The following is a 14,082-nucleotide window of genomic DNA, read 5'->3' as shown; positions in this document are numbered from 1 at the left end:
TGGATGAGATGTCCCCCAAGCTAATGTGGGAGGTGAGGGAAGAGATTGCTGAGACTCTGGCGATGATCGTTGCTTCATCAATGGGGATGGAGGAGGTTCCAGAGGGTTGGAGGGTTACGGATTTTGTTCCCTGATTCAAGAAAGAGAGTAGAGATAGCCCTGGAAATTATAGACCAGTGAATCTTACTTCAGTAGTTGGTAAGTTGATGGAAAAGATCCTGAGAGGCAGGATTTATGAACATTTGGAGAGGTATAATATGATTAGGAATAGTCATCATGGCTTTGTGAAAGGCAGGTTGTGCCTTATGAGACTGATTGAATTTTTTGAGAATGTGACTAAACCTGTTGCTGAAGGTAGAGCAGTAAATGTAGTGTATATGGATTTCAGCAGGGCCTTTGACAAGGTGCTTCATGCAAGGCTTATTGAGAAAGTAAGGAGGCATGGGATCCAAGGGGACATTGCTTTGTGAATCCAGAAATGGCTTGCCCACAGAAGGCAAAGAGTGGTTGTAAACAGGTCATATTCTGAATGGAGGTCAGACACCACTAGTGTGCCTCAGGGATCTGTTCTGGGACCCCTTTTCTTCATCATTTTTATAAATGACCTGGATGAGGAAGTGGAGGGATGGGTTAGTAAATTTGCTGATGACTCAAAGTTGGGGGTGTTGTAGATAGTGTGGAGAGCTGCCAGAGGTTACAGTGGGACATTGATAGGATGCAAATCTGGGCTGAGAAGTGGCAGATGGAGTTCAACCCAGATAAGTGTGAGGTGGTTCATTTTGGTAGGTCAAATATGATGGCAGAATATAGTATTAATGGTAAGACTCTTGGCAGTGTGGAGGATCAGAGGGATCTTGGGGTCTGAGTCCATAGGACACTCAAAGCTGCTGTGCAAGCTGACTCTATGGTTAAGAAGGCATACGGTGCATTGGCCTTCATCAACCGTGAGATTGAGTTTAAGAGCTGAGAGGTAATGCTACAGCTACATAGGACTCTGGTCAGACCCCACTTGGAGTATTGTGCTCACTGTTGGTCACCTCACTACAGGAAGGATGTGGAAACTATAGAAAGGGTGCAGAGGAGATTTACAGGAATGTTGCCTGGATTGGGGAGCATGCCTTATGAGAATAGGTTGAGTGAACTTGGCCTTTTCTCCTTGGAGCGACGGAGGATGAGAGGTGACCTGATAGAGGTGTATAAGATGATGAGAGGCATTGATCATGTGGATAGTCAGAGGCTTTTTCCCAGGACTGAAATGGCTATGGTGAGAGGGCACAGTTTTAAGGTGCTTGGGAGTAGGTACAGAGCGGATGAGATGTCAAGGGTAAGTATTTTACACAGAGAGTGCTGACAGAGGAATGGACTGCCGGTGACAGTGGTGGAGGTGGATACGATAGGGTCTTTTCAGAGACACCTGGATGGGTACATGGAGCTTAGAAAAATAGAGGGCTATGGGTAACCCTAGGTAATTTCTAAAATAAGTACATGTTCGGCACAGCATTGTGGGCCGAAGGGCCTGTATTGTGCTGTAGTTTTTCTGTCTTTCTATGTTCTAAAAGCTCTTTATTTGACAAGCCTTTCAATCCCAGAAGACATACCTGAAGAAACTTCACTGTAGGGAGAATTTGGCTTTGCAAAGCAGTAATCGGTATTTGTAGTGTGCATTAAATAACCCATAACCAGCAGCCTGTCAGAATTAGCATTAAGTTTTGCATATTCGTAGCACCGACCATAGATACATTGTGGAGACCAAGGCACATTTACTATGACCTAAGTAACAAAGAGAAATTACAATAAGTTAACTCTGTTGGAGGTTGGCTCTGTAGCATAACGGTGAGCGTAACACTATTACTGCATCAGTGACCTAGGTTCAATTCCAGCCGCTGTCTGTAGGGAAGTTTTATGTTCTTGTGACCACGTGGGCTTCCTTTGGGTGCTTCAGCCTCCTCCCACATTCCAAAGAGTTACGGGTTAGTAGGTTATTGGTCACATGAGTGTAAATGGGCAGTGCAGGCTTGTTGGGCTGGAAGGGCTTGCTACCATGCTGTAAATCTAAATAAAAACAGAAAAAATCTGTGACTCTATCTACCCCCTGTACCTAATCAAGTTGCCACTGAGCATATGTTTATGGTTTTCTGCTGCTGTAGACCATCCAGTTCCAGGTTCAACATGTTGTGCATTCAGAGAATCTCTTCTGCACTCCACTGTTATAACGTGTGGTTATTTGAGTTGGTGTTGCCCTCCTGTCAGCTTGAACCAGTCTGGCCATTCTCCTCTGGCCTCTCACATTAACAAGGTGTTTTCACCCACAGAACTGCCACTCACTGGATGATTTTTGTTCTTCACACCATTCCCTGTAAACACTTAGAGACGGTTATGTGTGAAAATCCCAGGATATCAACAGTTTCTGAGATACTCAAACCACCCCGTCTGGCACCAACAATCATTCCACGGTCAAAGACATTTCTTCCCCATTCTGATATTTGGTCTCAACAACAACTATACCTCTTGACCATGTCGGCATGCTTTTATGCATTGAGTTACTGCCACACGATTGGCTAATTAGCTATTTGTGTTAAAGAGCAGGTGTACCTAATAAAGTGGCCACTGTGTGTTTGTACAGTCATATCTGCATGATATTCATGGGAATTGCCAGTTAATTTTGATCATTTTTTCAGTTTTAATTTTTTTTCTTCCATTGAATCTCAGGGTTATATATGGAGATATATATGCATGTACTTTGATAATAAATTTACATTGAACTTTGAATTTACTTTGAAATTTGAATAATTAAATTAAGTTTCTGATATCCCAGATAAGGTCAGGAAAATCATTAAAGTTCCAGAGATTCAGTCAATACGATGCATTGCATCTTCAACTTAATGGTCAATGTATTAAGTCCCCTGGACTTGAGGGATTGGGTTAAAGACAGACTTTTTTTTGGAGTGTAGGAGACTGAGGGTGAACTTACACAAATCTGTGTTTATAAACCATCTTATATATGTAAGGGCTTCTCTGTAATGTTCACTGCTGAGGTAATGGTTTCTCTGTAGCAGCAATGTTTGGGTTATAACTAGAGATAATGGGTGGCTATCCAATGGGAGAAATGTTATTCTTTCTTATGTGTCTGGAAGCTGTTGGTTTCATGGGCTTTTGCCAGAAGGTGCGAGGGGAATGAGGAGAGGAGACAAGACTTGAGAGAGTCAGCGGGCCGCCCAACTGGGTGGACTCTGGGGGTCGGTGATGCTCGGAGGAGATCAAATGGTGGATAGAAGATCTTGCTGAGTGAGCTCCAATGATTTGTGCACAGACTGTTTAATAAGATTGGGGCCCTTTTATATTTTGTTTCTCTACTAACCACATAGTCAAAGTAAGAGTTATAAATCTCAATCGTTTAACCGCATATTGCATATTGTTCATTATTTCTGGGTACTGATTTGAAATGGGGCACATCGCAAAGCATCCACCCAAACAAGATTTATTAAGTTTGGCCGGGCAGGGGAGGTTATCACCCCTGAGATTAAGCTGCTAGGGGAAGCGAGTGTTACATATATTTATATTGTGTTTTTTATTATTGTGTTCTTTATCTGATTTGTTTTGAGCTGCATAATAATTATTTCATTCTCCTTTACACTTGTGTGCTGGAAATTACAGGGTGGTGAGTTGTAAGGTGCTCCTTCCCTCTGCTGGCCTGCAGGTCTACCTTGGGCAATGTGTAGCACCGGCCTAGCCCCCCCCTCCACTCACCCCCATGGATCAGGGTCATGTGAAGCCATGGGAGCAGGTGGTGGATGGTCGTACAAGCAGCTGGTGAATATCACAAGTCCTGGTTATGCGACCACTGACACCAGGCAGACAATCTCTGAATAGAATTAATAATGGTTGAGTCACCCATCTTGTCAAGGCACTGCCCAGAAGAAGACAATGACAAACCACTTCTGTAGAAAAGTTTGCCAAGAACAATCACGTTCAGGGAAAGATCAGGATTACCCATGTTACATAATGAAGAAACTGGAAATGACATGAAACAATCTTGAATTTTGAATATAGTAGGTGTATAAAATAATGGGACATTGGGTGAATTCAGACTTTCTCCCAGAAAAAGTGAATAAACTAGAAAATGGGTTGTCGAAGATGTCTATACATGGCTTCTGGAGGTGGGCAGTGGGCTCTGCTTGGTTCTAGCTAGTGATGTTCCAGGGGGTGCCCGTGCCTGGGTAATTCCTGAGAAAGAAAGTGTGGTGTCAATGGATTCCAGCGCCATTGGGCACAGCAGGGGATAAATGTCATCCTAGATTGTCAAATATCTAAGAAGAGTATAACCTTGTCATGGTCTGTGATCCGGTGAGCTATGGTGGCTGGAGTCAGGGCTTTATGCTTAGGCTCTTGGTAGTATCACCCATACTAAAGAGGTCAAAGGGTAGAGGCCAGATGAAGTGTGGTCCACCAGTCCTCCAGGTTTGGAGGTTCAGTTGAGGGATAACCATCCTGATTGGTAAAACAGCATCATTATGGGAACAGCAATGAAGAATCCTTCTACATCTGAGTGCGACGGTAATCCACCCGGGACCGGCGTGACTGACAGTGGTGAAAACTGAGTGGAAACTACTGACAAGATGAAGGAAGCCCTGAACACTGTCAGGAATGGAGGACCTTCATTGCTGTCTTATACACCTGCGGCAAAATTGCCAGTAAGTAAGATTGAGATAAGGATATCTTAAATTAATTTATGTTAGTCACTATGATTGTCTCTCTATTGTTGTAGAATTATAATTGTATAATAAATGTATTTTTATAATTGAAAAAAGGAAAGGGAATAAAAAGCTAGAGGTCAGAGATTCAAGGTGAGATGGGAAAGATTTACTGGGAATCTCAGATTGGTGGAACATCTGGGTAGTCTCTAACCTGATAGCATGAGCATTGAATTCTCTAACTTCCAGTAATTGCTTCCCAGTCCTTCTTCCCTCTCTTTCCATTCCCCATTCTGGTTCCCCTCTCACCCTTCTCTTATCCTTGCCTGGCTATCACTTCCCCAGGTACCCCCCTCCTTCCCTTTCTCCCATGGTCCACTGTCCTCTCCTGTCAGATTCCTTCTTCTCCAGCCCTTTAGCTCTTCCACCTATCACATTCAACTTCTTACTTCACCTGCCCTCCGGCACCCACCTGGACGAACCTATCACCTAGCTTGTCCTCCTTCTAGTCATCCCACCTTCTGATTTTGGCTCCCTCCGCCTTCCTTTCCAGTCCACGGAAGGGAATTGGGAGAAATGTCGACTGATTATTCCTCTCTGTAGATGCTGCCTGACCTGCTGAGCTCATCCAGCATTTAGTGTATTGTGAAACGCTGGGGGGGGGGGGGGTGGGAGGGCGTGGTTGACAGCCTGCCCTGCATTTCTAATGATCAGCACTGTTTATTATTGAGTTAAAATGCTTTTGTGGGATTATAGAACATAGAAATTTACAGCCCTTTGTGCCGACCATGTAACCTACTGTAGAGACTGCCTAGAACTTCCCTAATGCATATTCCCTCTATTTTTCTAAACTTCATACATCAATCTAAATGTCTCTTAAAAGACCCTATTGTATCCACTTCCACCACCACCGTCGGCACTGCATTGCATGCACCCACCACACTCTGTGTGAAAAACTTACCCCTGACATCTGCTCAGTACATATTTCCAAGCATGGTGTGAAGTTCAGTTCATTTATCGTTACATTTTAGCTAGGGTTATACAGTAATTCCCTTGTGTAACTGTAAGCGGGGTGTGTGATGGTCACCTCCCCAGTCTGTACCGAGACTGGTTGGGTTTACTCTCCGGTCATGGTGCCCGATCTCTTCTGTGTTTATCACAATCAAACTGCTGTTGAGTTAACGAACTTCCTCATCTGTCATTATGGACCAAATGTTCGCCACACTATGCTACATGGGAGTTTGAGGAACAACCGTTTCACCCAGAGGATGGTCTGTGTATGGAATAAGCTGCCAGAGGAAGTGGTTGAGGCAGGTACAGCAATGATTTTTCATAGATATTTGGATAGGAAAGGTTTAGCGGCATGTGGGTCAAATACAGGCAAGCAGATTTAGATTAAATTGGAATCTTGGTTGGTATGGACCAGGTGGGCTGAAGGACCTGTTGCTGTGATCTATAACTCAACATTTTGTTTTCATGATGATTACCTGATTTATGTAGAGTCAAATGAGGGTACAGCCTCGGAATAGAGGGATGTCCATTTAGAACAGAGATGAGGAGGAATTTCTTTAGCCAGAGGGTGGCGTATCTGTGGAAGCCAGCTCATTCGGTATACTTAAGACTGAGGATGACAGGTGCTTGATTGGTCGGGGTGTCAAAGGTTATGGAGAGAAAGCAGGAGATTGGGGTTGAGAGGGATAATAAATCAGCCATGATGGAATGGCAGACAATCTCGATGGGCTGAATGGCCTATGTCTTATGGTCAAAATACAGCACAGAATGAGGCCCTTCAGCCCATTAGATCCTTGCCAACCATCATCCACAAATCCCGCATGAATCTGCAATTTTTATTCAGCCACATTCCCATCACTCCCCCCAGGTTTCACCCCTCACCTACACACTGGTGACAATCCACAGCAGCTAATTAACCCAGGGACTCCACGTATGGGGGGAACCCAGGGGACAGCGCAATCTCTACACAAGCAGCACGAGAGGCTGGGATTGAACCTGGCTCTCTGGTGGACATGTTGTGGAGAAAGTTTGACATGGGGAATTGCAAAGTGCTACATTCAAGTCGGAAAAGGCAGGAGAACTTGGTATGGCAACTGCTCTGCCTTTGATTGAAATCAGCCTCTCCTCCGTGGACTCTACAACTTCTCACTGCCTCAGTAAAGTAGTCAGCAAAGACCCCACCCCGCCGGGACACTCTTTTCTCCCACCCCCCCATTGGGTGGAAGATACAAAAACCTGAAAGCACATACCACCAGGCTCAAGGGCAGCTTCTACCCTGCTGTTACAGGACTATTGATAAGATGGTGTACCTGTACAATAAGATAGAAGGCAGAAGAATGGGATTGGAAGGGATAATAAATCAGCCATGATGGAATGGTAGTGTGGACTTGATGGGCTGAATGGCCTAATTCTGTTCCTATGTCTTTGGGTCTTATGGTCTTAAGGACTCTTGCCCTCACAATCTATCTTGTTATGACCATGCACCATATTGGCTGTCTGCACTGCACTTTGTGACTGTAACACTTCATTTTGCATTCTGTTTTTGTTTTAACTTGTACTACCTCGATGCACTGTTGCAATTAAATGATGCATTTGGACAGTATACAAGACAACGTTTTTGTTTTCAATCCATACAGGTCATTTCAGCACATCAGTATGACAAGGTAGAACAACGGAAAGGCAATAACCAGATAGCACATTACGGGAGAGAGTGCCTGGGGTGGGAGGGCTCCATTGAGGGGAAGTCGAGGGAACACACCCCCGTCCTCATCAAGGGATCAGCAGTGGAAAAGTGAGCAGTTTCATGTTCCTGGGCATGAACATCACTGAAGATCTATCCTAGGTCCAATATATTGATGCAATTACGAGTGCACGGTAGTGGCTATACTTCATTCAGAGATTGAGGAGAATTGGAATGTTACCAAAGACACTGACAGATTTCTACAGATGTACCATGGAGAGTGTTCTAACTGGTTGCATCTCTGTTTGATATGGCGGAGGGGTTCTCAATGCGCAGGATTGGAAAAAGCTTCAGAAAGTTGTAAACTCAGCTCCATCATAGGCACTAGTCTCCCCTCCATTGAGGACATCTTCAAAAGACGACAGCTCAGAAAGGCGGCAGGATCCCATCACCCAGGACATGCCCTCTTCTCATTGCTGCCCTCAGGAAGGAGGTACGGGAGCCTGAAGACACACACTCAGCATTTCAAGAACAGCTTCTTCCTGCCCACCGTCAGGTTCCTGAATGAACCCATGAACACTACCGCAGTATTTTTGTTTGCTTTCTCTCTCTCCACTACTAACCACAATTTACTAATCCTAACCCGTACATCTTTGTAACGTGGAGGAACTCGGTGCAATTGGACGCACATAGTCACGGGGAGAACATGCAAACTCCTTATAGTCAATGGTGGGAATTGAACCCCCGATCAGTGACGGCTGGCTCTGTAACAGCATTAAGTTTATAACACATTCAAATGGAATCAGATCCCAATTTCCATATTTTAAAAAAAAGTCATTTTGCCATCATGCTTAATTGGAGTCAAAACGCGTCACATTTAACAGTAACAGCTCATTACCTTAGAGTGGGATATTTCTTTGCGAAACGTTGTGAAGATTTGTTGAACAGCTTCAGTTATTTTCTGGGATTCAGGAGAATATTTGACGACGACCTGATCCAAATGTAGGTTGATTCCATCCATCTGATGTGTCTTCACCAACTTCACTTGCTTATTGACCCATTCACTCATCTTCTGTTTGGTCCATATTGTCCTGACTGGTGGTACGGTTACTGATGGTAAGACCATAAGACATAGTAGCAAAATGAGGCCATTTGGCCCATTGCATCTGCTCTGCCATTCCATCATGGCTGATTTATTATCCCTCTCAATCCCTTTCTCCTGCCTCCTCCCTGTAGCCTTTGATACTTTTACCAATCAAGAACTTATCAACCACTGCTTTAAGTATACCCAATTGACCTGGCCTCCACAGCCATCCATGGCAATGAATTCCACAGATTCACTACTTCCTTGCTAAAGAAATTCCTCCTCATCTCTGCTCTAAAGGGATGTTCTTTGTGCCCTCTGGTCCCTGGTTCACCACTATGGGAAACATCCTCTCCGCATCCGCTCTATCTAAGCCTTTCAATATTTGATGTTTCAATGTGAACCCCCATTCCCATTCTTCTAAGCTCCAGTGAGTAAAGGCCTAGAGCTATCAAACGGTTCTCATATGTTAACCCTTTCATTCCTGGGACCATTCTTGCCTTCTTGATCATCTCCAATGGCAAATGGTTGGAATGGACTTGCAGGAAGTCAAAGAGTAGATCTGGAACAATATGATGCACAGTTTAGGCCATTTAACCTACTTTAAGATCAATCTAACCCTTCCCTTCCACATAGCCCTCCAGTTTTCTATCATCCATACGCCTATCTAAGAGTTTCTGAAATGCTTCTAACATATCTGCTTCTACAACCACTCCTGGCAGCATGTCCATGCACCCATACTCTCTGTGTGAAAAAAAATCTATCTCCGACACACCCCTTCCATATATTTTCCTCCATTCTCCTTAAAGTTATGCTCCCTCATATTAGCCACTTCTACCCTGGGATAAAGTCTCTGGCTGTCTGCTTGACCTAAGCCTCCTATCATCTTGTACACGTTTACCAAGTCATCATTCATTCTCCCTCCCTCCCTGCCCTAGCTTGATCAACCCATCCTCATAAGCCATGTTCTCTAATCCAGGCAGCATCCAGATAAACATGAGGAAATCTGCAGATGCTGGAAATTCAAGCAACACACACAAAATGCTGGTGGAACACAGTAGGCCAGGCAGCATCTATAGGAAGAAGCACTGTCGACGTTTCGGGCCGAGACCCTTCATCAGGACTAACTGAAAGAGAAGATAGTAAGAGATTTGAAAGTAGGAGGGGGAGGGGGAAATGCGAAATGATAGGAGAAGACCAGAGGGGGTGGGATGAAGCTAAGTTTCACCTCACCTGGAAGGACTGTCTGGGGCACTGAATGGTAGTGAGGGAGGAGGTGTAAGGGCAGGTGTAGCACTTGTTCCACTTGCAAGGATAAGTGCCAGGAGGGAGATCGATGAGAAGGAATGGGGGAGGGGTTGAATGGACAAGGGAGTCGTGTAGGGAGTGATCCCTGCGGAAAGCAGAAAGAGGGGGGAGTCTGGACAAAGATTTGACATTCTCTGACCAATGTCACCCCTTGGCTGATTTATTGACTGATTCCTTCCATGACTGATTTATTATCCCTCTCAACCCCATTCTCCTACCTTCTCCCTGTAATCTTTGATATTGTGACTAATCAGGAATCTACCAACCTCCACTGTCAATGACTGCCAATGAATTTCACACATTCTCCATCCTCTGGCTAGATACATTCTTCCACATTTCTGTTTTAAATGGGCGTCTGTCTATTCTGAGGCATCTGATCCTAGACTGCCCCACTATAGGAAACATCCTCTCCACATCCAGTCTATCTAGGCCTTTCAATATTCTATAGGCTTCAATAAGATCCTCCCTTATTTTCTAAACTCAGATAAGTACAGGTCCAGAGCCATCAAATGCTCTTAGCATATTGACCCTTTCATTCCTGGCATCATTATTTTGAACCTCCTCTGGACCCACTCCAATGACTTCAGGAAGCAGAAAGATACAATACTTTAATAAAATCAGTTACCTCTTAGAAACAGTTGTACACCGTTTGCATGGGCGTGACAGAGGAGTTCAGGGTCATATTGTTGTGAGGCTATAATAGTTGTGATGTTTGACCAAATGTAATGCTTCCAGTCCTTTCCTCCATTGTCAAAGATGAAGATCTGCTTCAACATAAGGGCTGTAGTTACACCTTTATGCAAAGATGAAAGACCGTTTCCCTGATCTACAGCACATTGCACAGTCAGAATCAGGATCAGGTTTGTTATCACTGGCCTATGTCGTGAAATTGTTGCTTTGCAGCAGCAGTACAGTGAAATACAAAATACTAAACCATAAATTACAGTAGGAAAAAATATTTAAGTACTGCAAGAAGAGTAAACATACTGAGGTGGTGTTCATGGGTTCATAGACTGTTCATAAATCTGATGGCTGAGGGGAAGAAGCTGTCCCTGATACATTGATGTGGGGAGTTAGAGGTCAGATTAGGGTTTAGGGACAGGAATGTGGGGAGTTAGAGGTCAGATTAGGGTTTAGGGATGGGGATGTGGGGAGTTAGAGGTCAAATTAAGGTTTAGGGATGGGGATGCGGTGGAATTAGTGGTCATATTAGGGTTTAAGGACAGAAATGTAGGGTGTTAGAGGTCTGATTAGTGTTTCGGGCTAGGGATGTGGGGAGCTAGAGATCAGATTAGGGTTTAGGGACTGGGATGTGGGGAGTTAGAGGTCAGATTAGGGTTTAAGGACAGAAATGTAGGGTGTTAGAGGTCTGATTAGTGTTTTGGGCCAGGGATATGGAGGAGTTAGTGGTCACATTAGGGTTTATGGACTGGGGTGTGATGGAGTTAGGGTTTAGGGACAAGGATTTTTGGGAGTTAGAGGTCAGATTAGGGTTTGGGGACAGGGATGTGGAGGAGTTAGAGATCAGATTAATGTTTAGAGACAGGGACATGGGGAGTTAGAAGTGAGATCTCTGCTTTCCACTCTGCTTTCAAAGACCAGCAAAGTGGACATTGGTAAGAAGGAGATCTGTTGTTGTTGGTCTGTCCTAGGTTGTTGCAGATCAATGAGAGCAGGAGGTATGAAGAGGTGCGAGTCTGGGTCAGTCAACGCACTCGTAGCTGGAGCTGTGGGGCTCCATCATCGTCTCATCTGGGTAGTTCTGGTCACCTACCTACAGTCAGGACAACACCTCTCCCTCAATATCTAAAAAACAAAAGAGCTGATTGGGGATTACAGGAGGAACTGAGAAAGGCTCAGCCCAATCAACAACAATGGGTCTGTAGTTGGGAGGATGAGTAGTTGCAAGTTCCTCAGTATACACATGACCAAAAACCTCAAATGGACTGTACACACTGCCTGTGTAGCAAAAAAAAACAAAACACAACAGCATCTCTTCCACCCCAGGTGACTGAAGAAGTTCGGCATGAACCCCCAAATCCTCAAGACCTTCTGCAAGGACACCATTGAGAGCATCCTGACTGGCTGGGAAACTTTTAACTCGCAAATCCTGTCAAAAGGGCATGATTTGTTATAAAGTGGAATAGTAAGATTTTTGAAGACTATTAGCTTGAGGTTATGCAGGAATGTGCTAATTTTAAACAAGCTTTGTTGGGATTATTTTTATTAAGGGTTAACTGTCCCCTGGCTACCTAGTTTGTCTGAGAATCTCATTAAAGATGGACCCTTTGAATGGTTTCATTGGAATGTCGAAGCCTAACGATCTTCTTAAAATTTCAAAGCTAACTACTTATCCTTTTTTTTAAATGAAGATATAAGATTAAATGTTTAATGTCTTTCAGAATGAATAATGGTAACTTTTACTTTTGGCAAACCTTTGTCACCAATTTACTTTTATATTTTTTTAATACTGTATTTTTGAAATACAAGAATTGAGTCTCTTGTCTGGAAATTGTTTAGACTAGGTTGGAATATAAACAACCTGAAACTATTAGGGGCAATCACCAGGTTTTTTGGGGGGTTGTTCCTAGTTGTAGATGTCGTCTTCCTATCGGTCGACTTTCTTTCTTTGGGAGGAAGGTGGGGTGATGGGTTTTTTTCTCTCAGAAGCTGTTTTCAAATTTTTTTTAGCCAACTTGTTCCTTTGTTACCATTTCTCAAGGTCTATGGATTGGTTTTAACTTACATTTTAACCCTGTCTAAATTATTCTAAAAATGGACCAAACTATTAATCTGCTCAGTTTTAATGAGAAAGGGTTAAATCACCCTGTCAAACGTAATAAGATTTTTGCTTTTATCAGGAAATTTAAGGTCCCTTTTATTTTTTTTACAAGAAACTCACATATGCAAATATGATAATCTACGTTGAAATGGACTTTGCTTTCATTCGTCTTTTCAGGCCAAATCTAGAGGAGTTTCAATTCTTATAGATAATACACTTTCCTTTGTCCAACATAAAGTAGTTGGACAACTAATACTGATACTAATGGTATCAGTATTTTTGTTATAGTTTCAGGAAAACTAGATGATAAATTAATGGTATTTGCCAATGTGTATGCCCCCAATGTAGATGAACCAGGATTCTTTGAGCGTTTTTTCCGTTTCTACCAAATCTGAATCTTTATTCATTGGTGATGGGATGAGATTTTAACTGCTGGCTGGACCCAATCTTAGACCAGTCATCTTCTAAACCAGAGTCTCTTAACAAATTAGCTTTTCTCATTTAATCTTTTTTATTGAAATGTGGCATTGTTGATGTTTGGTGTTTCTTGCATCCTTTAGATAGGGAGTACTCATTTTTTCCCCAAGTTCATCATACATATTCCAGGATTGATTTTTTTTATTGATAGTCAAATAATTTCATCAGTTCATTCCTGTGAATATAAAGAAATTGCTGTTTCAGATCATGGTCCTGTACGTCTATCTTTAAATCTCCCTGGTTTTCCTCAAAGAAACAGAATTTGGCATTTTAATACAACTTTATTATCTGATAGGGAATTTTTTATATTTCTAGAGGTGTATATTATATTATTTTTTGAAGAGAATAGAAAGGAAGAGACTTCTAATCTTATTGTATGGGACACTTTCAAGGCCTATATTAGAGGACAAATTATTTCTTATACTGCGAGTGTTAAGTATAAAGCTAATAAAGAAAGAATTGAACTAGCCAACCAACTGAAACAATTAGATCAAAAATATGCTATAGCTCCAGATCCTGTTTTATATAAAAGATTTGTTGAAGTTAAAACTAAATATGATTTTCTGTTAACATAACCAATTGAAACTCAACTTCTTAAAGATAAAACTCAATTTTACATTGATGGAGATGGATCAGGCAAAGTATTGGCCAAGCAATTAAAAACTTCTGTAGTTAAATGACAAATTAAAGAAATTTACAAAACTAATGGTGATAGGACAACTGATCACTCTGAAATAAGTGATACCTTTAGAGAATTCTATTCTAAACTTCATAGTTCTGATTTCCCTAAAGATAATACTGTAATGAACAATTATCTAGACCAAATAAATATCCCTGCTCTTTCTGCAGATAACTACAAACAGATGGATCAACCTATTTCTTATGAGGAAATTGCTGAGGCTATACATTCATTACACTCGCGGAAAGCTCCAGGCCCAGATGGATTTTCTGGAGAATTTTATAAGGCTTTTTCTTCGTTAATTATACCGCAGTTACACTAAGTCTTTTTGGATTCTTTCAAACTGGGTAGCTTGCCTCAATCTTGCTA

The 14,082-nt window shown here is 42.6% G+C and overlaps 1 protein-coding gene across 1 annotated transcript in view; it reads right to left on the bottom strand.

The window, feature by feature from the left end:
• Positions 1-14,082, bottom strand: part of LOC132401524 (di-N-acetylchitobiase-like) — a 34,641-nt gene that overhangs the window by 15,002 nt on the left and 5,557 nt on the right. The window contains exons 2-4 of the mRNA XM_059983547.1: positions 10,401-10,539; positions 8,282-8,493; positions 1,599-1,770 (exon numbers count right to left, since the gene is read on the bottom strand). Coding sequence (XP_059839530.1) covers positions 1,599-1,770; positions 8,282-8,493; positions 10,401-10,539 — 523 coding nt within the window. The remainder of the gene's footprint in view (positions 1-1,598; positions 1,771-8,281; positions 8,494-10,400; positions 10,540-14,082) is intronic.

This window comes from Hypanus sabinus, chromosome 11, assembly GCF_030144855.1.
Source record: "Hypanus sabinus isolate sHypSab1 chromosome 11, sHypSab1.hap1, whole genome shotgun sequence".
In the NCBI taxonomy this organism is placed as follows: domain Eukaryota; kingdom Metazoa; phylum Chordata; class Chondrichthyes; order Myliobatiformes; family Dasyatidae; genus Hypanus; species Hypanus sabinus.
Note: the sequence above shows the minus strand (reverse complement) of the source record. Positions and strands in the feature narration are given on the sequence as shown.